This window comes from Rhipicephalus sanguineus, chromosome 8 (assembly GCF_013339695.2).
Source record: "Rhipicephalus sanguineus isolate Rsan-2018 chromosome 8, BIME_Rsan_1.4, whole genome shotgun sequence".
NCBI lineage: Eukaryota > Metazoa > Arthropoda > Arachnida > Ixodida > Ixodidae > Rhipicephalus > Rhipicephalus sanguineus.
Window position 1 is genome coordinate 103,476,801 of NC_051183.1, and position 25,360 is coordinate 103,502,160.

At 47.9% G+C, this 25,360-nt stretch overlaps 1 protein-coding gene across 15 annotated transcripts in view; it reads left to right on the forward strand.

Moving 5' to 3' along the window:
• Window positions 1-25,360, forward strand: part of LOC119402282 (uncharacterized) — a 330,925-nt gene that overhangs the window by 38,314 nt on the left and 267,251 nt on the right. For all 15 annotated transcript variants that reach the window (XR_007417199.1, XR_007417191.1, XR_007417192.1 and 12 more), the window contains 2 exons: window positions 7,834-7,904; window positions 17,650-17,733. Coding sequence is in view for 1 of the 15 variants with exons in the window: in XM_037669411.1 (XP_037525339.1) it covers window positions 7,834-7,904; window positions 17,650-17,733 (155 nt within the window). In the remaining 14 variants the exon portion in view is untranslated. The remainder of the gene's footprint in view (window positions 1-7,833; window positions 7,905-17,649; window positions 17,734-25,360) is intronic.

Consider the following 25,360-nt stretch of genomic DNA (forward strand, 5'->3'; position numbering starts at 1 on the left):
ACCCTCTCTTTCTCAAGCATAAATTCCTGTAGTGACATCAATATATTCCCTAGGTTTGTTTTCAAGCAAGGTAATTACGCTGGCTTCTACCATGACTTGTCGATGTTGATTCTTGACTGGTTACGGACAAATCGAATATTGAGACGACGTAGTTCAGTTTACCGGGTCTATCTTTAGCATTATGCACAATTTTATTAGCGGATACACGCCGAAATTGCAAATATTGATTTCTTCTCGTAAGTATCTAAAGCCTCTAGTTATCAGGATCGCGCACACAAGATGCCAATTTTAGCAGACTCGAGGTGAGGGCCAGTTGGTGGTGGAGCATACTTGGTGAAAATTAAGCGCGATGGACGGGACAAAAGCAGAAACACACAGGACGAAGCGCTACTAACAACTGTGAACATTTATTGAAAACATACCCGCAGCTAGACAATGTGCGCATGTGCGCAAGGCTTCCGATGATCTGCACCAAAACCAACAACAAACAACAGAGCCAGGTGCGAGATACGACTCCGTGACAGCAGCAATCCGTGGAAAAAGAGGACATCAAAACGACCAAATGATAAGTGGCACGTGGGTACACAGTTGAATACCCATATCCGGAACACAACGACAGACTAAAAGCTAAAAAGAAGATATCGCAAAAGAGATACCGAAAGGAAACGCGCTTAAAATTGGCCAATAATGAAACGCACTTCTTTCTTTAATAGAACAACTGAAGCGACACTCACGCACGTCTCGGGTCCACGAACTTCAATCAACGCGGCTTCCTAGATTTCACGTTCCAGTTTGGTATCTCCGCGACCTACTAGTACCGTATTCTTCAACCTTGGGAAACAACCGCCAACTTTCGAGTGTAAAGCAAGGTTCGAACCATCTTCTGACTTTAAGCACCTATAGTGCTGTCGTAACCGCTGATTAAGACACTGACCGGTGTGTGTGACTCAAGTAAACAGGACCGCAGCTTAATGGAATGTTGTGCACGACCGAATCTGTGCATTCCACATACTTATATTCGTGTTTCTTGCTGCAGCGGTTACTTGTTCGGGTGTTTGTCACGCGTTTGCATAGTTTTGCTAATTTCTATGGAGCGAAGAAGACACACCCCATGCTTAACTGCGACCTTTTTCAAGTTATGTGACAATTTGTGCACATATGGGGCCACCTTGTACGCTCCCCTAATCAAAGGAACGCCTACATCTACCACGTGCTCCTTGTGAAGCTGGCTTAGAAGCGCTTCTGCGACCGCTAGTCTTTAAGAGGGCTGACCTGAGACTTGATTTTGCGATTGCCCTTTTAATGATCTCGCAATTTGAAGAATCAAAGGGTAGTACGGCTTTTGTCGTTCTTGGCATGTAAGCCCATCAGATGTGGCCATGGTGATTAAAGGATAGTTGAAGGTCTAAAAATCGAATGGAGACGTCCTGTTGTACCTCGAACGTGAACTTCAACGCGGAAGAACACTTTTCAAACACTTCCACGATGAATGTAGCCAGTAGCGGTAAACGTGTCACTGAAGCTACACCTAAAATGACTAAAATATGATCCACGTATCTGAAGACTTTACCTACGCCTTACTACGCCTGGTTTTGGTGCAGATCATCGGAAGCCTGGTGCAGATGCGCACATGGTCTAGTAGCTGCGGCTATGTTTTCAATAAATGTTCACAGTCGTTAGTAGCGCTTCATTCTGTCTGTTCCTTCTTTTGTCCTGTCCATCGCGCTTAATTTTCACCAAGTATACAAGGTGTCAAGCTCAAACTCTCGGTAAACGCCAATATGAGCGGTGTAACAGCTCATATATTCCATTTTGATTGAAAAATAAATTGAGGTAGCTATGCACGGTTGGTGCAAAGACTGAAAGCTACACATCTGGTGACATTTCCGCCCTCTTTTCCTTCATTGTCACCTTCACATCATTCCTCCTCTCCCTCACTTACATTTCCCACCCGAATATAGGATACTAAACATGGCTATGCTATCAGTTCTCTTTCTTTCTGCATCTTTTATTTCTCTCTGTCTGGTTCTTTCTTTTCCTTTCTGTCTCACCCTCTCTTTCTGTTTCTGTGTATTTCGTCATTTCCGTCTTTCTTTGTCTTTGTGGCTATCCTTTGTTTGTTGTGTCACCCATAGCAACGCAACCATATGGTTCCCATAAGCGCTTGCTCTGCTAGCGTGCCCGGAAAGCCGAGTGGTTTTGACGCTCGCCTTTGGAGCGAGGGTACCCGTGGTCGAATGCTACTTCACCAAATACCTTTATTTTGTTTCCTTTATTTCTTCTTCTTCTCGACTCTACTTCTCTTATGGTCCTTCACTCATTCCTCCAACGCGCGCTCTCTCAGTACTCCTCTGACCCATCCGAGTCATTGCTAATTGGCTACGTCTTCTCGGAATGGAGCAGAAGAAGAAGGGGACGAAGTGTTCACATGCCGGCCTAGCTATTGTGTTTCGTGTGCTCGGCCTAAAAGAGAAAAAAAACGTTCATGATGACGATAATTTGTGCTTACGAATGACGGAGTTTGTACTATCTTAAACAGCTCTACCGTTAAAAAACACCCCTGGCCGACCTCTGAATCTGATGTACAGGAGGGGATAGCGCGTCACGCCGTTTTCATCGCGCTCTGATGTTGATGGCAATGAAAAACTGCTAGAATGGTTCACGGTTGCATCATGGATGACTCTAGGGGCTTTTCATTACAATCCAGGCTGCAACCACTTGAAAAGAAAGGCGAAACAGCATAGAATGTAGATGCCGCACTGTTTCTTTGTATAGCTACTCTACATGCGCAGAAGTTGCAGCAAAAGAGAAAATAATTTAACCCGTATTCTCAATCAAGCCTCCACCTGATGTTCGTGCTTCGCTACCAAATTTTGGTTGGGCGCCACCGCTCAACCAAAATTTTCTCTATGCTTCTCAGGAGTTGATACCACGTGAGGAATCTCGGGGTGGCTGCAGAGCGCGTTGTTAAAACTAGCGGTGTCGGGCATTGGAAGGCAACTGCCCACTCTGGAAATGGACCTTGACCACCACCTGCCTTATTATTTTTCACGTCGTCGGCTGCCGGCGCTAATGCGCCCGCTGAGCTCGACCTAAGCGTCCTCCGCCTTGCAGCGACCATAAGCGCTGCAGAACCCTCCACCCAGATTGAACGCCGAAATGTACCAGTCGTTCGCCGGTATCTGGGGCTCTTGGGGTGGCGGGCATATCGGTGGATATACCGGCGATACCTGTGAGGGTCTTGTGGAGGCGTCTTCAAGTAGGCCGGTGCGGTGCGGTCCATTGGGAAGACTTCTACACGGCCATTGAATAGGATGTTCTCGTTCTTTGGTGTCTTGTGGACAACGCGGCACGGCTAGTCGTAGGGCGGTGTTAGACGTGCTTTTATAGCGCCTTGTCTGGCAAACAGGTGTGTCGAAAGCGTAAGGGCCGCGCAGACAAAGATCCTGTGGTCAGACGAGCGAAGTGGGGTTGGCATATTTGTTAAATGCAGTCCTGTAGGCGTTGCAGGTACTGCAGAGTTTCATGTGATTGAGCTGACGGTACGAAGAAGTCTCTAGATAGCCTTAAAGATATACCAGACGAGCTCGGCCGCTGAAGAGCCAAGATCGCGACGATGGATCGCGTGTAGAACAAGTACCAGTGGGAGGTGGTCGACCAAGTGTTCTCGTTCCAGGCGTGCCGTGAGGCAGTCTTGAGATGACGATGGAGCCGCACAACCATGCCGCTGGCACTGCGACGGTATGCTATAGTAGGAGAGTGCTTAGTGTTAAAGAGGCAGCTGATGGACCTGAAAAGAGTGCACTCGAATCAACGGCCGCGATCAGTTGTAGTTATGCAGGGGTAAGAAAAGCGGGAAACCCATGTTCCAAGGAAGACCTTGGCGATAGTCTAGTACGGGCGCCGCTCAGGCCGACGCGTGAAGCGGTCTCTTATTGTCATACTGTACCGAAATCCATGTGAGGGAGCAAGCGGTTCGACCAAATCAAGGTGTGTGTGGTGGAAACGAGAGCCTAGTGGCAACAAAGACTGAACAGGAGTCTTTCTGTGTTGGGTAACATTGGCGCATCGGGAAGTGAGAGGCAGAAGCTCGGTTATGAATGAACGTCGGTGGCAATGCTAAGCCAGACATGCATCTGTCTAATGAGACGCTAACTGGCTCGTATGCTGCATTGACGCATGTTGTGCAGACATCTAAATACCCCACGACGGAAAGCTAGCGGAATAAAGGGCGAGGTGTTAGCCATTCACATATTGCGCCATAGTTAGCCAGGCACAAACGAATGAGGCATAAGTCGGAGGCGGATGCGACGGGGCGGTTATCTGAAACTGTGAGGCAACGCTTAGGTCGCAAGACTCCTCTTTTTATTCGCCGAGACAGAGCCCCAAAATCTAGGCCAGAGTCGTGATGGCCAGTATGTTCAGCAGAGAAGATGAAGCCCACGAATAATGTTCACACTAATTTTCCTCCCCGCGCGCGAGCGGCCAGCCAGGCCGCATTGAAAAGGGACGTCGAACGAATGTCTCCACACGCGAAACATGGCAGCGCGAAACTGAGCCGCGAAACATGGCTCAGACCCATGGCAACGACGACACGAAGAAAGCTCGGCGGGAGTGACACCATAGTTCACTGGGGATATTTGTTCAGTAACTATATAGTGTCCAATAAAGCGTGACAGGAACTTGTCGCACAACCCTGGAGTACGAAAAGGCGTCCAAGGCAGGACTTCATTCCCTGGGCTGAAGGAGACGTCGCGATGAGAGCTGTCGTAACGTTTTTTGCGAGGTTGCTGATGGGCTCCTGTATTGAGGCGAGCACGTTGCTGACATTCGTCAAGTCTTCAGACAGACTTCTCGGATATGGTTCCCGAGGTGTTATTGAAGTATTTAAGAAAGAGACGTCGCCGGTGATTGTCGGAGAATGACCGTACATGAAGTAGAATGGAGAGTAACCAGTAGTTCGTTGGACAGCGGTGTTGTGGGCAAACGTCGCAAATGGCAAAATTGTATCCCATTTGTCGTGGTTCGGTCCGATATGAATTATTAACATATCTGTTAGTGTGCGATGAAATGTCTGTGAACCCATTTTTTAGGGTGGTAGGCTGACGTCTTCTTATGCACTGTGCCACAAGTGCCACAGAAAATGTAGGCAGTTACGAAAAAGCAGCGTGTTATGCTAACACTCAGGATGAATATTGCGAGATTGCTGTGTAGCGCTTCTATATGGTACGTCGTATTTCTTACAGTTTGAAAATATAAAATATGAAGATGTGAAACCCTACCGAATGGCATGTTAGAACATATAAGGTATAAGGAACATATAAGGCACCTCTAGATGCGTGCACACTCTTAAAGTCGCATGCGACTTCAAGAGTGCACGCATCTAGACGTGCGTTACAAATTTCATACATGAAGTGTTGTGGTAAAATGTGACTCCTACCCTGCATTCTCTGAGCTTTCAGGACGTGTGCACATGGTCGCGTGTCCTCTCATATGCGGGTAAGAACGTAATTGAAACTTGATTTAACGAAGTGACAGGGCCGCATGAATAATTTATCTAAATTGGGAATGTCGTAGAATCGAGAAAAAGATTGTATGGTCCTCCAAAATCTAAAATTGTTTCTGTCAGCAACTCATGTCTGCACGTCTGAAAAGTTCGTGAGGGCGGCCCAGACATAATGGACACCATGTCCGGGCGATGCAAGCTATGTAAGTCGTCAAGGGCAGTGGTGACCACCTACCAACGTGCAATTACGCGGAGAACAAATGCAGTGACTGTGTGAGCAGAAAAAGAAAGATGGGAGGTGATTATGAATGCTATCCGTCGTAAAAACCATAAAATAAACAAGGCAACCACGGCTCCTCTGCCACCATCCGGTACGTAAATACGCTACCGGACGCCGAGTCCAATTCGCCGTGCACGCGAGCAGCCTCGTCAAACCAAAGCTAGGGCCTTGACTAAGGCACCGAGGTGTTTTAACGCGATAGCGTTAGATCGCAGTGTCGCAAAAAACGTCTTTTTCAAAACTTGATGGAAATCACAAATTATCACTCAGTTATTTCAGAAGAAACTTCGTTAACTCGGGCTTGGTGGTCAAATTAGTTCGTTCATCATGGTTAATGGCAACACTGATCCCTATTGGTATTTGCCGGCATGGAGTTAATAAACTGACTCTAGAGGAAAAGCTCTCCATACACTCTCAACCGCGTCCCGCGTGAAGTGCCAGGTATAGCCAGGAAACGAGACCGTTTCCTTGCAGTTTCCTGGCTATAGCTCGCGCTTTACCCGGGACCTGATTTCGAGTGCAGGGCCCATGCACTGAAACCTCCAACCGCATGGGTTCCGCCATGATGGAACGAAACGAACGTTGTCAGATCCTGAGACGCTCGCTGTATTTGAGGTAGTAATCAGTTTTAATCTACCAACCTAAGCCAGCTACGCGCGGTTCGTGCTATGACTTCACGTAGAAAACAGCGCTACGAGACGGGACAAAGAAAGGGCACAAACACGGCGCTGACTATCAACCAAATGTGCTCTTATTCCACCAGTCCGCATATTTATACATCACCATGACTAACGAAAGCATGACAAAAAACCAGAAAAAAAAACGGTCAGCCTGCGCAAAGGCAAGAAAATTTTAACTCGACAGAAATGCTATCTCCTTCGGAAGCAGTGAAATCGAGGGGAGGCGCTGTGTGTGAAAGCGTGCCGTGTTTGTGCCCTTTCTTTGTCCCGTCTCGTAGCGCTGTTTTCTACGTGAAGTCATGCACCAACCAGCCCAAATCCGTACCCTACTGCAGTTCGTGCTATGTCAGGGAACATCTGCTGTGTTTTGATGCGTGAGGCCGTATGTTATTGTAGCGTTGTCTGTGCAGCTGGCCCGATTGATAATAGTTAACATTTGCGCATGTTCGTGCATGGTATTCAGTAGGCACGCCCTGCCACTAACGCATACCGAATACAGTTTCTCCGTTCGATAGCACAAAGGTCACTCGATGTATTCGCAGCTCCAAGTAGAGCTTAGGCAGTGGTCACGCGGTACTTTGACTTGCAACTACGAGACACCTGTATCCAAATTATTTTTTAGCACATTGCCACCGTACTTCAGCGCAGGGAGCCATAAAGCAGAAACATGTCGATTGCAGCATACAGCGGTGAATGTGAGTGAGACGTCACCCCGAAGCTTCAAGCAAAACTAAAGCTACACGGCACACGAAGCTTTATCACCGTGTCTAAAAGACTAAAACAAGCTTCGGTTGCGCTTAGTTGGTACATAACTTTCAGTGCTTGTCTCATCGTTTTATCGCCGTCCGTTCAGGTTTCCACAGAAGTTTTCAGCGTGAAAGAAAAAAAGGCTGTCACATCAAGTCGAATTGTTGGCCGAATTCTTCTTATGGCTTTTATGGCGAGTATTGTGAGCGTTGTATAGCGCTAATTTTGGCGCATGCTTAAAATAATGTAACGGCAACTGTGACAACATTCCAAGATGTCAGCGTTCTTGTGGTTAGAGGTCTTGCGGCCCAAGTTTTGCTTTAGAGTCAGTATATTCACTCTATCTTTGCGGGGAAAGGAATTTTTTTTCATCACTTCGGAAGCACCGTGAAATGTGGTTCCGTTACATCGAGTTTTTTGTGTATTTTTTATGCCGAGGCGCCTTCTGCCACTGCTTTATGGGGTAATAATTTTCCGCTAATATAAATTATGCATTTGGAAGAGGCAATCAAGTACGTCAGCATTAACCTCATATTCGTTATTCGCTGAGCAAGAAAATATGAGAGTAAGTAGTTTATAACATAACATGCATGTTCATTCCCTTTCTTCTTCACACACAGGGAATGGAAAGACGTGGATTACAAAGCAGAAGAGCGAAAACCGGCGAAAATATTCACATATGTCGAGAACAGTAAGCTATCGCAATTTATTACATTGCTGGTTGCAAAACTCAGCTTGTCGGCTTCGTTCCCACCTCTTTATTTAGAGTTCTAGATTATAGCTTTTTGTTTAGACTTCTAGCTTTTATGCTAACCTGTGGTGATAAAAGCCTATTTGGTGATTATCCTATGCCCCTGCACTGCAGGTCATTAGAAAACCTTATCAATAAACTGGTTCGCGAGAAAAATGAATGGAAACTTGCAGCAATACTGGATTCAGTACGGATAAATGTTAGCAGTCATATACGACCATGAACTACAGACGTATGACTACAGACACCTTTCCCAAGAGCATAATTATCATGAGAATACAGCCTCGGAAATCAAGAAAAAATATAGTTATTGCGTTAGTAAGAATTTATTTCATGTTTAAAATAATTTTTCTTGTATGGGGCATGAATCACTTTATTGATTATAATAATGTTGTTCGATAAATAAAAATAAGCCTGGTAAGGTGTTAATTTGACGGCACTCGGCCACGATGCGCAATGGCGACAGTCAAGGCAAAACACGGACTCAGAGCGTGAGCGGAAGGAGCCAAAGAGGACAACCCACTAGAAGGCGCTAGAGTGCGCAACCCATTACTCATCTCCAAGGCTTCGCTACAGTTACCCCGGGTACGAAAAGAGGGCCGCCCGGCGACCTAACAGCTCGTCATTAGGAGCAGGTCATAGCACGCATTCAGGCGCTCTACATTGAGAATGTCGCGCCCTCGACGGCGCATGACCGAAGACGGTTCGATGGGTTCGATCAGTTAGCACTCCCCTGGCATCACACATCGCATAGGCAGCACACATCGCAGCTTCGAAGGAACCGACGGCGCTCAAAGCAACGCAGCATTAGCGTTTCTCGCACTGCTTTCAACTTAACTCGGCATCGGATGGCAGCCAGTGCGTGAGAGATTCGATACACGTCCAGCTTCGAACACTAGCAATGCTGAAGCACGGTGTAAGAAAAATAATTTAGGTGTGGACACTCCGCCCGACGGCGCGTCCACATAATGTTCGCCTCTTTCCTCCTCTCGGCCCCCATGTCGCAGCGCCCCCCACGAAACTGCGGCCGGCGCATGTATTAAAGGCGAACATTATCTGGACGCGCTCTCCTTCGCGGCGGGCAGAGAGTGTCCACACCTAAATTATTTTTCTTACACCGTGGCTGAAGTGACCAAAACGCAGATGCGAACGCGCCGCCGAACGCGGGCGTAGGTGATGATCCGCCACCAAGCACAGCGCACAACGCAACCAGCGTCGCAGCCCTGTAGTGATGCATGGGTGCTAGCGTCCGCCGAGCAAGAGCGGCCCACTGAAAAAAGTCAGCCCACTACCTCTGACGACACGCGACAAATGGAGTTTAGCTTCCCGGCCTTGACGATGTTTGTCTAGATATAATGCGGCGCGCGCTCGCTCCCGTTGCACTCTTCTTCGCAACGGCGCTATGGACGCTCGCAAAGCAGAACGTAAACGGCAACACCGGCAAGAGAATCCCGAAGCTGCGAGGCAACGCGAAGCCGAAGCGCAACGGAAACATCGAGCTGGGGCGGGGGGGGGGGGGGGTAACAAAAGCGGTACACAACGTGTACACAACTCCACACACAAATGAAACATATATAAAGACGTTTATTAGCGGGCACTCGGCGACGATAAACGACTGCGACAGTCAAGGCGGGGTGCCGACTCTGAGCGCGAGGAGCGTGCTGTCCGAGAAGAGCGGAAGAGGACGACCCACTAGTAAGCGCTCGAGAGGGCGACCCATTACGGGCTTCCAACGCTTCGCTACAATTACCCCGGATACGAAAAGGGAGCCGCCTGGCGACCTAACTGGTTGTCACTATGAGCGGGTCATGGTAGGGTTTCAGGCGCTCCACGTTGACAATGTCGCGCCCTCGACGGCGCATGTCCAAAGATGGTTCAAGGGGTTCGATCACGTAGTTGACCGGGGACGTGCGTTCGACGACACGGTAGGGGCCTTCGTATTTCGGCAGTAGTTTTGAAGAGAGGCCAGTTGCAGTGACAGGGACCGAAAGCCATACGAGCGCTCCAGGGAGGAACGTGGGCTCAGAAGTGGTGGTGCCACCGCGAATGCTCCTCTGCCGCTCTTGTTCGTGTGTTGTAAAGGCCTTGGAAATCTCGCGACACTCCTCGGCAAGCCTGGCTGTGTCAGAAATAATTGTACGTTCAGATGGATCCGGCTTCTATTTGAGTATCGTGTCGATGGTGTGCGACGGGTGCCTTCCGTACAATAGTAAGGAGGGTGAAAAACCAGTTGTGGACTGAGGGGCGGTATTATAGGCGTAGGTGACGAAGGGCAGCGTGGCATCCCAATTTGCGTGATGGGCGGCGGCGTACATTGAGAGCATGTCTATAAGCGTGTGGTTAAAGCGTTTGTTTAGGCCATTTGTCTGCGGGTGGTAAGCAGTAGGTTTGCGGTGAACAGAATGGCACTCTTTGAGAATGGCTGTGACGACTTCCGACAAGGAGACGTGGCCTCGATCGCTGAGAGGCTCCTGAGGTTGACCGTGACGCAGCATGAATCGGTGTAGCAGGAAGGAGGTAACGTCGTGCGCTGTAGCCGCTGGGAGGGCGGCGGTTTCGGCGTATCACGTTAGATGGCGTATCACAAATCGATGCCCACGCGCCCAAACGGACGGTTAGGGTAAGGTAATGGTTGTAGACCGGCTGGCGACACGTGCGTTGAAGGCTTTCGGCGTTGGCAATCGAGGCAGGAGCGAACGAAATTCTGCACGTAGCGGTACATCCCTCGCCAGAAGTATCGTTGTTGAATGCGGTGGTAAGTTTTGGATACCCCAGAGTGGGCGCATTGCGGATCAGAGTGAAATGACTCGCATGCTTCAGAACGCAGACTGCGGGGTATCACAAGTAGCCACTGGCGGCCGTCAGCGTTGTAATTGCATCGGTCCAGTTGGTCGTCGCAAATGGCGAAATGGAAGGCTTGACGACGCAACGCGCAAGTGGTTGGTGTTGCCGATGGATCAGTGAGCAAGTCTATGAGCGAAGCGGTCCATTTATTCTTGTGCTGTTCGGTAGCGATGGTATGAACGTCAATGGAAGAAACACCAATGTTAGATACTGAGCAAGGAGCATTGTCGTCAGGCAATGGGGAGCGCGAGAGGGCGTCGGCGTCAGCATGCTGGCGTCCGTTGCGGTGCTGCACGCGGATGTCGTAGTCTTGCAGGCGAAGTGCCCAGCGGGCGAGACGGCCTGAGGGATCCTTCAATGACGACAGCCAGCATAGTTCATCATGGTCGGCAACGACATCAAATAGGCGACCATACGAGACAAATAATGCAACGGGCGCGAGTTCCTACCCCGGAATACGAGAATTGCTACGGCCAGTACGAAACATGAGAAGTTGTAGCATGAAAAGTGTCCCTTATACCATGGGGCAAGGAGCCATAGACTTTTACACTAAACTGTAGTAGCAGCTTCGATGCTTCTGTGGCAGACACGATATGCAAAATGTATATTTTGCGGAAAGTTTTCTGATATTCAGGCTTTTAGGCTGAGCAATTCTTGTGGTTTTGTTTACTACGATTTATCTAATTTTTTATAGAAGATAGGACGCTGACCTATAATGAAGAAAAGCATGGCTGATACCTCCGTCATAGGTATCGGTATTACACGAATGTGAAACCTGTGTTCACAGAAGTAGTGCTTATTGCGTTGTCATATATGAGAGCTTCTACAATGTCTATTGGTGTTTCGTAGCTATAGTACCATTTCACGTGGATGCTCCCACGTTGACGCTTTGTGACATATCTCAATCGCGCTCACTAACTCTAATGAACATGATTTAACCGTTGTCATAGTTGAAGTTTTTAACATATGCCTGGGCACAGCGTATTGTAAATCCCGCGCAAAGATGACATCAACATGCACGTAAACAACACTGGTTTTCGATATTCGCTTCCTCAAAGCGTCGCCAATTAAGGAGAGAAACGGCACGGTGTGCGCTCCGAAGTGATAGGATAACCTGCGCCTGTGCTCGTGCAAACATTACCACACACTGTGTTTAAGCAACACTGGACGCAGAGGTTCGTGGCTTGAGCCGCGAACGCGCCCAGCCGTTCCACGTCCTGCTCGGCTCTGTCTCGCTCGACAAAGGCAGGGCAATCGCGTGTCCACATCGTTGCCTTTCAGCAGCGTTTGCTGCAGTAGTTTTAAATGCGAAGCATTTCTTAGCGAACCTTTGACACTTTGAACGTTTCTATCTACGTATCTATCTCTCTATCTATCTATCTATCTAGCCGCCTATTTCTGGGTGCTCTCATGATCGCCTCCCTAACTTGGTGTTGACCAAAATTGGCATGGGAGGGTAAGAGGATTGGACGAGTATGACTATCGTGTCATGACATGAATAACTCGAAAATCCTGTCGCGTACGTCGTCGAACCTTTTCCTCCAGACACGTGTGGCACATACCCGTTTACCACGGCCCGCGGTGTACGGGTATGCGCCACAGGTGATTGACAATTTATGTCTACCCAGGAACGGCGAGAACAGACATTGATAACTTAAATACGAGGGCGTTCAGAAAAACCGACATCGGCAGCATTGACCCGACGAATGTAAAGAATGAAAATTATGATCCCAGCAGGAATCGAACCCAAGCCTTCTGCGTGGCAATCAGGTATTCTACCACAGAGCCACGCCAGGTCTATAAACTGGTTTGGAAAACCAGTTTATATGCCGTTTTCCAACCAGCCTGCGTAGGCTGGTTGCAAACCAGCCTACGCAGACGTAATGTCGGTGCAACGTCAATTGTGGTTGTGATGCTGGCTATCTCATTCTTCAAGAAAGCAATAAGCACTACATGATACTCCTACGATGTGTAATCTTACGATACAGGCGTCATATCAAATAAAAGTCTGTAGTTCAAGTGTTGGCTCCACTTTTATAGCAGTCTAATAAACATTACATTTGTATTGCTATGAATCAGCAAGCTATATTGAAGCATTGCTCGACCCCGTAGGAATACATTAACGAAAGTTACGTACGAACTTCACATCATCGCACCGTAAAGTTTATTTAGCCCGCCAGAAGGACGCAGTGTCATCTTCACTTCTTAGGAGGCTGGGCGATGGCCTCATGCTGACGAAGGATGATACCAGATTGACTGACAGCCGCTTTGTAGACTAGGCTACGTGGGCCACATAGGCCCAGATAGTCTACGAATACGACAAGCGCCATCCATTGATGTTGGTCTACCTAGCACTATCCAGGCCTACCAGCCTCGACGGCCTATACCTCACCAACGCAAACGGTGACTTCAGGTTTCGACATGTCGCCGGCTCTATCGACAGACAATTTGTCGACGAAATGGTCGAGGCATCCACGATTTCCAACAGCTGTATTATACCTCATACTTCACTACACATAGGCCCCTCGTCACCGCGATAACGGCCGAATTCAATAACAAGTCATCACCAGCTGCTGGTGCTAACTGACCTCGGTGATGATGACCTTGCTCAAGAACTGTAAAGAACTTCTTGCACACATGTACACGGGTTCGCAAAATTTGTGTGCGTTCTCCATCATAAGACAAGTATAATCACTACATATCAGCTTACCGCTTCTGGTGTTGGTAATACCCACGTTGCCGTTGGCAGCGTTACCCAACTGTAAACAACTAGTTATATAACACATCTGCGGCTGTTCAACAAATATGTGGGCGTATAAAATTTTTTTTGCAACTCATTAGCGTTATTTTGTAACGTTTCACTGAGTAAAAAGAATTAGGCCACGTTCACCTTCCTTCAGCATGCTTCGCATAACATGGACTCCCACGTTACGTGGGATCTGCCGAATTTTTATTAGTCGGTGCTAGCCGAAGCAGTCCGCAACGAAACATCGTTCGTGCATGTGGAAGCTGCACTACTCCGACAATGAGCCGTCACACGCTAACACGAAGCGAAAGGCAAAGAACGTAACTGTTTCTAGAGCAGATGCTAGCGCGGCCAGTGTTTTTCGCTGGCATCTATTCGCTTTAAACATGGCTTTCGAGATTGTGCGCCGACGCGCAATCTCCGAGGCCATGCTTTAACTGCATCGGCGCCGAATCTATCTGTATCCGTGTTAGTAAATGTCATGCCGCGTTACTTCACCACCCTGCTCACATACGGTGGCGCCCCCCTCCCCGCCCCGCCTAGCCCCGCCAACAGAGAGCACCATGCGATAGAGAATCTGCGAGATATATAAGACGTGTTTGTGGAGTGGCGTACATGCGCCTCGGTGTCGTTGTCGGCAGAGCGCCGGGTGCTTATCGTCGCGGCCAAAAAGTCATAGGTGCGATTCACGGCTGTGCAACATTTTCTTACAGTTTTTTCTTTCTCATCAATTAGCGTCCATTTTATCAACGTCAGATCCGTGGCGGAATTAGGTCGCTAAAATCTTGGCAGACCCCGACATAAAACACTTTCGTTTTAATATAGGTTTATGTTTAGAGCGCAGCTCTTCTGCGCCTGTTCCTGCGTTGAGCGGCGTAACCGCGTCGGTGACGCAACCGATAGACATGAAAAAATAAAATAAGAAAACACACCAATGAACAAATAGGATTTCACCCCGGACGCTCCGCGTGGAAGTCGAATATTGTATCACAGAGCCACGCTGGTGCTTGAAACTCATTTGCAAAAAGACAATATACATGTGTAAGTCTGTCAAGGGATCGCGTTAACCTGTGTAATATAGCGTTGCAGAAGAGTGAAATAACAAACAGTCATCACACAATGCTAATTGCGCAACGAGTGTGTGGTTTAATGCTTCCAACCCACTGCAAAATGGTTAACCATAATTCTTAATCAGCCACATGCAGCATCAACAAAGTGCGCATAATACCTTACGAATGTGTAGGGGTACCTCGCTTATCGGCAGAACGATGAATAATGCATAGCGGGGGCTGTCCTACTTCGCAAAAAATATGATTTAAGACGTTCTCGATACCTTGGGGGAAACACAGTTGCAGATATTAAAAAATATAATTTTCCAAAGTGTACGACGTACTAACAGCACTAAAAAACTCAGAAACGGGCACTTCATGTGGTCCCTATCTTTTTATCGTTGGTAATGCGTCATTTTCACTGTTCCAGCTTTCTGCTAATGCGTGCCGGTCATAGGACATGCGACGCGCGATGGTGCTGATAAAAAAGTATTTTATATTGCATGCAAAAAAAAAATTACTCGCCTGTAAACGCACGTCGTTCACCACGCGCTTCATTTGTGTGACGTATTTTCGGACTTTTTCCGCATTTTCCGACGGCAATCTGGAGTTCTTCTCTCACGCAGTGAACGTGCTTGGCGGCGTAGGCGTTTCAACCCCGAAGCGAACTGCTGCGTTTCGAGTATTCCTGAACATTTGCCATTTGTGTGTAGCCTCAATAAATCAAGCGGGGCTCGTTTCCCGTTGTCGTTTTCACGAACCGACGTTTACGGCACACAACTTTGAGCTACGCGCCGGGAAGGCAACAGGGACAAAATGCGCGAAGTGGCCGCGTCGGCGCTGCGCGCTCAGTGAGCGGTGGTGCCCTCGATTGAGCACACGAAACCTATATGCTCATCTAGCTAACTCCACCGAACCCACATGGGGGGAAGTGGAGAGAAATAAGCTAATTTGCAGACAAGACTAAGTAACGTTTTCAACTTCCGTGCGGTGAGTAGTGGCCAGTTTCTGGGGCGCTAGCGCTGAACGCAACAAAAAATGTCCTTTACACTTTCACTGCCTTTGTTTTATGTTGCTTTTGCTAGCATTCAAAGCGTACAGCTGTTCAAACTGATTATCAATGGAGGTAACTACTCATAGTCCAAGTACCCATTCAAAATGTAAGGTATAATGTAGTGGGAAAGAAACGCGAACGTGCGCCTTGTACACTCTGTGCAGTTTCTCATTTATTTTCAAGCGGTTGAAGCCGGGATGGTAATAAAAAGCCGCTAACCTCATCCAGGATACAATCGAGAACCATTCTAGCATCTTTATATCGCCACCAAAGTAAGAGTGTAATGAAAACAACGCGCCGCATTGTTCGCGTTCCTTTCCACCCCCGCTGTACATATTCGAAGAGCCAGTCTTTACTACGGTCAGTAAGAGGATGTTATAAGAGAGACGTCGAGGAAATCTGTCACCGTCTCGCTAAAGTAGAACGAAGTTAATTTATGATAAAACAATTGAGCAAGGTGAGTACTTATTTTACTAGATTTCAAGGGAAATTACTGAAACGTCGTCCTCATCAGATGTGCGAAACAGCAACTGTACTGCAGATGCGCCTCATACAAGATGCGTAGTAGGCATGGTAGAGCAGTGTGTATTTAAATGTCAATGCATTAACATCGGAAGACGCCTTGCGGTGGCTTCTGCTTGAATATTTATCCGCCCGCGTTTGCATTAAATACTTGTGTGGTTAGCGTTCTTTGACATGTTTTCCAGTAACTGATATGAGTAACAAAATAACCTTAGAAACAGCCAAGCGCTTCCAGGAAACAGTACCTGCAAACACAAAACCGAAATATAAAGTATCATCAGGAGACAGAGTGAAACTTACAAAAAATATCTACACATTGCGGAACCGCTATTGGGTTGGGGTGACTGCAGCATAACATGAGAGTTTTCCCGCCACACGTAGTCATTTTGCTTATTCCATTCGATTTGACTAATATTGAATTGAAAATAACGGAAATGGCTGTTGACGTTTACGCCACAGTGGCAACCAGCCTGCAAGGGAGCACAACTTTAAGAAAGTGTTTCATGAAAGTAGATACGAACCGCTGAAAGGACATCACGCGAAAGAAATCAGTAAGTCAAACGGGTTAATCCGTAAAAACAACTCCTATAAAAAAACAAGGAATGACCTACTTTGCAATGGGTTGGTAAAAAAGAGAAGGCTCGAAATCCTACCTAAAATGATGGTCATTAGATCGAGATACAGTTCAATGTAAACTGTCCTCTAAGCGCCGGATGGCTGTATTAAGGCACCGATCGCCTTGCATAGAACAGAGGCGCTGGAGATAGCAACAATATCAATTGCATACGACGCAAATCACAGACATGACTCGCAAAATACACACACACTCGAGGCTTTCAGTAATATTGCACTGCGCTTTCCACAGCCATAACAAGCTGAAAAAACTAATGTTTCGGCGCTTGATACAGGTCGGCGCTTGCATGCGAGAAGCAAAACATAGCGACGCCTGGTAGAGCTGGAAAACAAGTCGAACATTGTCTGCCTAACGCAGCCCGTGAACACACCTCGCTGTAGCACATAAATCAAGAATGAAGACCTTCATATAATACATTTTCATTCCAATTACCTTACCTGATTGCGCTATTTTTATGTGAGCTAACACACTCTCGCGTTGAAGACATAAGAAGTGGCGATACAGACATATACAATAATAGTGCGGCGCGCGCTTACTTCCTTTATGCTAATGTGATCTGGCTTCACACTGTGAGCCATAATGAAGTTGTTGCTGTAAATATTTTTACCGCTGCAACCACAAGGTACTGCAAAACTTCAAACTTAATACATTGTAAGTTTCGTGTGTAGGAACGTGATTTCTTGTACTCAGTTCAGAACCTCAATGAAAATACCGACATGAGAGACATCCACATATTATTATTTTGCCCATTAAGCCAGAACGTGCACGGTGGCCTGGCGTTTCAAAGTTGCGTGCAATGATTCAGTATTTATCATATGTTTCTATTTCTAAAACAGGTCAATCCGCAACGTATACAATTAAATTCCATTATACATTGGAGTACTGTGCTATTGTAAAGACGAGAAAGGAAACAAAAGGAGGTAAGTATACACTGCAGCTCAATATTTAGACGATGCAAATGACTTGAGAGAACGGAAATGTAATTGTAAGTGAAGTCACCAGGAACAGGCTTATCAGCAGTTCCTACGAAGGCATATATTTCGCGGCAGTGGTCTTCGCGGGGACGCGTAATTCACTATTTTGACTGAAATTTCACGAGCTTACGTAGCGATGATTGAAGAACACTGGCACCTTTGAATTACCAAATATCATGCGGGTCAGCTATCGCAACATTGAACCACTTTAATTCAGCTACGGCCATAAGACCAAGGAGTTACTTCTGCGAATCTCAAAAGCACCGAAACCTACCTGCCTCCCTTGATTGAAATTGCTCATGAACAGGGCTTAGTCAGTAAAACAAATAGTCATTCAGCATGGAAGCTTATGCTTTTGTGATTCACAGCTTCAATGATGGACCAAGGTTCTTCCTCTATTTTAATACCACGTTGACCACCTCGGTGTCACCTGCGCTTAACGGTAGCCTAGGAGTTGGGCAGCGAACCTTTGACTATGTTCAAAACTTTATCTGTGATGCTACCGCACAAATCACAATTTGTGAAGACAAATCAAAGATGGTCGATCAAGGATGTCGGGGCACAGCACAAGCATCGGTTTTATCTCCGTTCCTATTCAATGTAAGTATGATTGGCCAGCCATGAGAATTAGAAAAGAGAGAACTGTTGAAACCTAGCCTTTACACCAATGATATCATCCTCAAGTTACCTGGTGGAAGTGATGGACACATAGAGGAAACTCTATGTGTTATAGATAAATGACTGAGATGCTCAGCACAAAAAAATAGAATTACTTCTCTGCTGACAGACAAGCAGGGGTCGTAGCAGCTCTATAGAAAACCAGGTAATTTTTGCAGGCGGCATCCGAATACCCACTGACTCCTGAAACTCCACGCATAAGCGAACGGTCTTAACGGTGAAAATAAACCTATTAAAAACAGCTAGCTATCAACACGAAATTAATTTGCAGCATATTCAATTGTCATTATAAAATGAAGAAGAACACCCTGGTACAACAGGTCAAGGTTTTTGCTATGAGTCGTATAATATATGTAGCCCCCTACCTAGAACTCCAATATCAGAAAAGGCAAATATCGAAGGCATAATTAGACAGGCACTCTAACACGTCTTTGGTTCACCTATAAGCACATCAAATAACAGGCTTTCAGCCTTATGCATCACGCTCGAAGAACTTACACCAGCCCATACGATAGCTCATAACGAAGGACGTGTGCAAAACCTTGCAAACATACTTGCAAAGGTTAGAATAATATGCACATCACAATACGGCACTAAAGTCGACATTCCCCATGACACAAGGAAGCAGCTTATTATTCAACCGCTATCAAAAACATGCATCCGAAACAAAAGAAGGAAACGCGGCAAGAAGGGGCAAGGGTTATACAGACGATATTTCAACGCTCTAACGACATGGTGTATGATGAGACGTCAAAGTACCAAGGTCATCATATTATCTCTATTGTTGCAGTAAATTAAGAGGTTGATACTGGGGTCAGCTGATCAATCAATACTCACACAGAAATCTCAGGAGGTCTCAGAGAATCTCAGCGGGAAAAGCGTCCATTGCTTTCGCCATGCCTTCCACACTGGCCCCTATAATAAAAAAAAGTAAGGCAGCTTCGCACTACTGCTTCCAAGCCTGAGAAAGTGCGGAGCTGAATGACCTTCTTTGTTTCTATTTCTTTGTTTCTTTCTTTCTTCCTTCCTTTCTTTCTTTATGTCTTTCTTTCCTTTGCTCTCTTCTCTCTATATGTACTGCATTTTTGTCTTTGTCTGATCCTATCTATTTAATCATCTCTCTATAGATTTGTTCTCTTCCTCGCTCTTTGTTTCTCTACCTCCCTCCCTAATTCGCGCCACCCTTTTCTTTCGATCACTCTCTTTCTTTGAATCTCTCTCCTTCTGTGTTTCTTTCTCTTTCAGTTTATCCATTTCTTTCTCTCTATTTCACTCTTTCTCGTTCTGTATATGATATGGCTCACTCTAACTTCTCACCTTTCTCTCCTCGTCAGACTCATTTTCGCTTCCTAATTTCGTACTAAAAAAGCTCCAGGGTCCCTTATACATTTACTTAAGACAACTCGAAGGCGAAAGCCATCTTCGGTTTCTTCTCAGCCGATGTATTGACGCTGCCCCGCCACCCTTAGAAAGTTTTCTGCGCTGAACGTGCTCTTGCACTGCCCCCAAGATCGGTGGCACCTCAGTTGGTTTTTCATTGCCTCCTCGATCGGACCACCTTTGGCCAAGCTATGATGCGATTTGATGACATCATCGTGTGCTGTGACATCACGTGACGTCAGTGTGATACCATGATGTCGTCAAAATGACGTCCCAACTTTTGGAGATTCTGACGTCATCGCGTGATGATGATCTTTTGCATCACTCATCGCCGACAGCGCAGGACGTGAGACGCCGGCGACGCGGTACGCCGACGTTCGAAATTCGCGCTTCATGAGGCATCTAAGGCTTTCGCCTTAATATACTGTACAAGGTCATGTATTTCTCTGCGAGCGTGGCTGGCTAGCCGAGTTGTTACGATGCTCGACGTCGGATCGTGAGTACGCGGCTTAGAATGTCGCCTGGTCAAGAAATTTTTGGCCGCGTAGTTCCAGAATAAACTCAACTGTTCGTGGTTGCGTGCGCATGCCTATAAGAAGAAAAAAAATCTGGAAGTTTTCGAGATATTAGGGTTGCTGCTTGCCCAAGGTAGCGGCTACGCGTGCAACAGACAAGTTACATAAAAATAACAAAAGAAGCGCTCGTGGCCTTGCCCCCTCTGAAAAGGGATCGTCCCGATGCTTTTAACGAAACCTGGAAGGGGAAACAGTGCATACGCAAATAAAGTACAATGATAAGCAAGAAGTAGAATGCTCAGATTGGCTAACTAGAATAAAACAACTTAAGGCACACGTTATGAACGACATCAGGTCGTGCGCAGCGCGCTGAGAGTTCGTGATACCATCTGGGATGACCTCGTAGTCTAGAGTGCTGAAACGTCAAAACACCTTGTATGACCTGAAGTATCGCCGCATAAGTTTTTAACTATGTCCAAGTCGGCGTTTACGCATCCAGACTCAAAAAAGGTCACCGGGCTAGTACTCCACGAAGCGTCGTCGAAGATTGTAACGGCGGCCGTCGGTCGTCTGCTGATTCTTGATGCTTAGGTGGGCGAGTTGTCGGGCTTCATCGGTGCGCTGAAGATAGATATTCACGTCGAGGTTTTCTTCGTCGTTGACGATGGGTAGCACCGCGTCGAGTGTCGTTGGCGTGTTCCTTCCGTGTACCAACTTGTATGATGTCATCTGCGTCATTTTTGCACGGTCGTGTTGTATGCGACGGTCACGTACGGAAACATGTCATCCCACGCCTTATGTCCGACGTCGACGTACACAGGTGTCTACTGTTAGAGGGAACATAGGAGCGCGTGACGGCTAGTTGGCGCCGCCACCTGCCGGCGGCTGCATTGAGTCTTGCGCAGGCGCAGGTATTTCTTTAAGGGGTGCTCTTTCTCGCGTGGACGGCTCGCTTCGCTACTATTCCTGGCGTGGCAGCAGATGGTAGCGGACGACGAAAAAGCATCATTCAGAGAGCTAACTGCGCCTGCCCAAAAATTGTTGCAGCCACCGGCTGGCGGTGGCACCGACCGGCCGTCAAAGGCTCCGATGTTCCCTTTAACAGTGGACCGCTGTGTACATGGCCAGAATATCGGCAATGGCCCTATTTAGAGGCTCGGTGAAGCCACTAGCCTGTGGGTGGTAGGCTGTGGTCTGGATGTCACTTTTCGACTGTATTTCAAGACCACCTGTGTAAGGTCCGCAGTAAAGGCCGTACCTCTGTCTGTAAATAGTGGGTTTGCAGTGCCATGACGCAGGAAGAAGTTCTAAACGAAGAACTTGGCTACTTAGGCAGCGCTGTATTTGGGCAGGGCCCTTGTCGTGGCGTAGCGGTTGAGAAAGTCGGTAGCTACGACGATCCATTTGTTTCCGGAATTCGGAATCGGGAACGGCCCCAGTAAGTTCCTCCCGATTTGCTGTAACGGCAGGCGAGGCGGTTCAATGGGCTGCAGATGTCCGGCTGGCCTAGTCGGCGGTGTCTTACGTCGCTGACAGTCCCGGCAAGTCTTTATGTAGTGGGTGAAGTCGACAGTGAGGCGATGCCAGTAGTACTTTTCTTGTATTCTCGCGAGCTTGCGGGAAAATTCAAGGCCACTATGTAGGACCTGCCGAACTTGCGGTCGCAGTGCAGAATGTACAATGATAAGATAGTTGGCCAGGGCCTGAGAGAACTTAATGACGAGGATGTCGTTTCTGAAGAAAAAGGACGCCAATCCTTGCGTGAATACTTTTGGAGCAACGGCGGTCCTGCCTTCGAGTTATTCCACTAGGACCCTGAGTTGCGGGTCGGCTCACTGTTGTGCAGTAAAGTCGTTGACACATGATACATAAGAATCAGTTATTGTCCTTGTGTCCTGCGGCGGTGGATCTACGGGGGGACGAAACAGAGACTTGGCGTCAGTGCGTGTTCTTCCGGACTTGTAAACGACAGTAATTTGGAATTCTTCAAGTCTTAGGCTCCACCGTGCAACGCGACCTGAAGGGCCTGTGACGTCAACCATCCAACACAACAGGTTGTTGTCGCTAAAATCTTTGAAGGGCCTACCATAGAAGTAGGCGCGAAACTTGAATGTAGTCCATTTGATGATAAGACACTCATTTTCTATTTTGGAATGGTTGCCATCAACCTTAGATAGCGACCGGCTAGCATAACTGATATCCCTTTCCATTCAATCAGTATTCTGTACAAGGACGGCGCGGAGTTGTACGTTGCTTGCGTTGGTGTAAATTTCCGTATCGGCGTATGCGCAAGTATCGGAGGTGTTTAGGTTCTTGTAATGCCTCGGCTTCTGCTGTTTCCCATGTAATTTCACTTCCGTCTTCGTGAGGTGAGGTAGTGTTTCGGCGATCCGTGAAAATACCTTGATGAAGCGTCTGTATTAGGCGCACAAGCCGAGAAATCGGCATACGCCCTTCTTGTCAGCGGGCGGCGCAAAGACAGCGATGGCAGCCGTTTTTCGCGGGTTAGGGCCAACTCCAGATTTGCTACTGATGTGGACGAAGAGCAAAAGTTACTCGTACGCACTCGAAGTGGTTCTTTGCTAGCTTCAAGGTAGTCCTGAGGCCATGGTTACTTGAAGTACGCTTCATGGCACCGGAGGTGTTCGTGAAGTTTGAGGCAAAAATACGACGTCATCCATGTACAAGAGGAATGTCTGCCAGTTCAAGGCAGCCAACACTATCCATAACACGTTCGGAAGTCGCAGGTGCCTAGCGAAGAGAAAATGGCATGACCTTGAACTCGAACAGGCTGACTGGTGTTATAAAGGCAGTCTTTTCTCGTTCTCTCGTCAACTTCGATTTGCCAGTAGCCGGTCTTGAGGTCCATCGACGAAAAGTACTTCGCGTTGTGGAGTCGACCCATAGTGTCGTCTATCCGCAGAGGAGGGTATGAGGCCTTCGCGATTTTCTTCAGGCGACGCTAATCGACGCAGAAACGTAGTCTCCGATCATTCTTCCTCACTAACACTACGGGCGACGCCCACGGACGCTTGGACGGCCGGACGATGTCGTCGTGTAGCATTTCCTTGACTTCTTTCGTAACGGCCTCCCGTTCTTGCGTCGAATCCGGGTAGGGACCCTTATGGAGTGGTCGGGCATTATCTTTCGTTATGATACGGTGCTTAGCAAGGGATGTTTGTCGGACCCGTGATGACAACGAGAAACAGTCCTTGTATTGCTGCAGAAAGCATTAGAGCTCCCGCTGTTGGTGAGCGGGAAGACTTGGTTTTAGCAGAGTCCAATACTTTTATTCCTCATGAAGCTTCGCCTTAACTCTATGGGGGAGCTATGTGCGCTGCAAGCGGCAGCCACGGCGCTGCTCAGCGTCTAGTCTGCTGGCATCGCGCAGATGGCAGCGAGGACGGCTGCCGGTGTCAGTGCAAAATATTGCCACGCGCTTAATATGCCAGCGAGAAAGAGGCAGACGAAGGCGCACTAGCACTCGCGCCAGTGCCTTTGTTTTGGCTGTGCTGTGCCGACTCCGTTCGGGACTTGGGGCCTTGTATCGCTACCTTGTGCACGTCGCCTTAGTATTAAACGTGACATTTTATTGGTGGAGGTGCGGGTTAATCTCACCTATGCAACAGACCCATTCCCGTAGCAGGAACGCGAGCCAGAAACCGGAACTTACGCCAGTACACCGTGCTAGTCGGATAATTCGGGGACTGGGCCCCGAGATTGTGCCCCGCTGTACAACTTCAACGTCGACAGGTATGGAGGATACTACTGCGCTCACCCCTGCTGCCATACCTGCTGCTGCAGCTGCAGGTGCACCCGCTTACTACACACTGCAAAAACCGCGCGTGCCGAGTCCCTTCCCTGGTGGTCTTTTTGAAGACGTGGAAGACTGGCTGGCTGAGTTCGAGCACGTAGCGGATTTCAATGGGTGGGACGAAGACGCGAAACTCAGGAATGTCTACTTCAGTCTGGATGGTGCTCGTACATAGTTCCAGAACCGCAAGGGCCTCCTAACATCATGGCGCGAGTTCTGTCGCAGGCTCCTCGAGACGTACTCCAGCCCTGATCGTCGAGAGCGAGCTGAATGGGCCCTCCAGTCCCGCATTCAGATGCCTAATGAAGGTGTCGCTATGTACGTGGAGGATATGGTCCATCTGTTCAACCGAGATAATCCAAACAAGCCGGAAGACAAGAAGCTGCGACACTTGATGCGAGGTGTGAAAGAGCAGCTCTTTGGTGGACTCATTCGTAGTCCGTCTAAGACGGTTGCGGAGTTCCTCACTGAAGCCGTCGCCATCGAGAAGGCGCTGCAGCAGGGAACCAGTATGATCGGCAAGTGAATGTTACCCATACTACCGGCCTAGGATCATTCCCGACTGACATGGAAACGCTTCGAAAGCTTATACGTTCGGTTGTCCGCAACGAACTGCAACAGTTGCACCAGGCGCAGCAGCAGCGTACCACTAACTGCATCGCCAGCATCATACGTGACGAAGTGCAGCATGCGCTCGGCGCGCATCGTCGCGAAGCACCTGTTCAGGTTCCTGCACCAATTCAGGCGTTCACACCTTCAAGTGAACATCGACATGTCAGTTCCGCCGACGCTTTGAGACGCACCATCCAGTCGTCGGTGACACCACCTCCGGTGAGCGGCTTCCAGCACGCCAGCTATGCCGACACAATCGGACACATCTCACCTGCAACAGTGCTGCTATCGGCAGCAACCCCGTATGCCAGACTTCAGTCTGCACAGGCGGTTCCTTATGACACATTCGATGTCTTCAGTTTTTTTTTTGTGCCGACGGGCATATGACGTTGGATCTGAGCGGTATAGTGACTTGATCCTCGAGCCCGTTCAGGGCAAGTTGACATGGGTTCGTATCCGGCGATGTCGCTTTGTCCGATGATAGAGTTATCGACTTAGTTCTCAAGTAGATGACTCCACCACGATGGTTTAAGAAGTCCATGCCAAGTATGGCATCCCTGGAGCAATGCTGCAA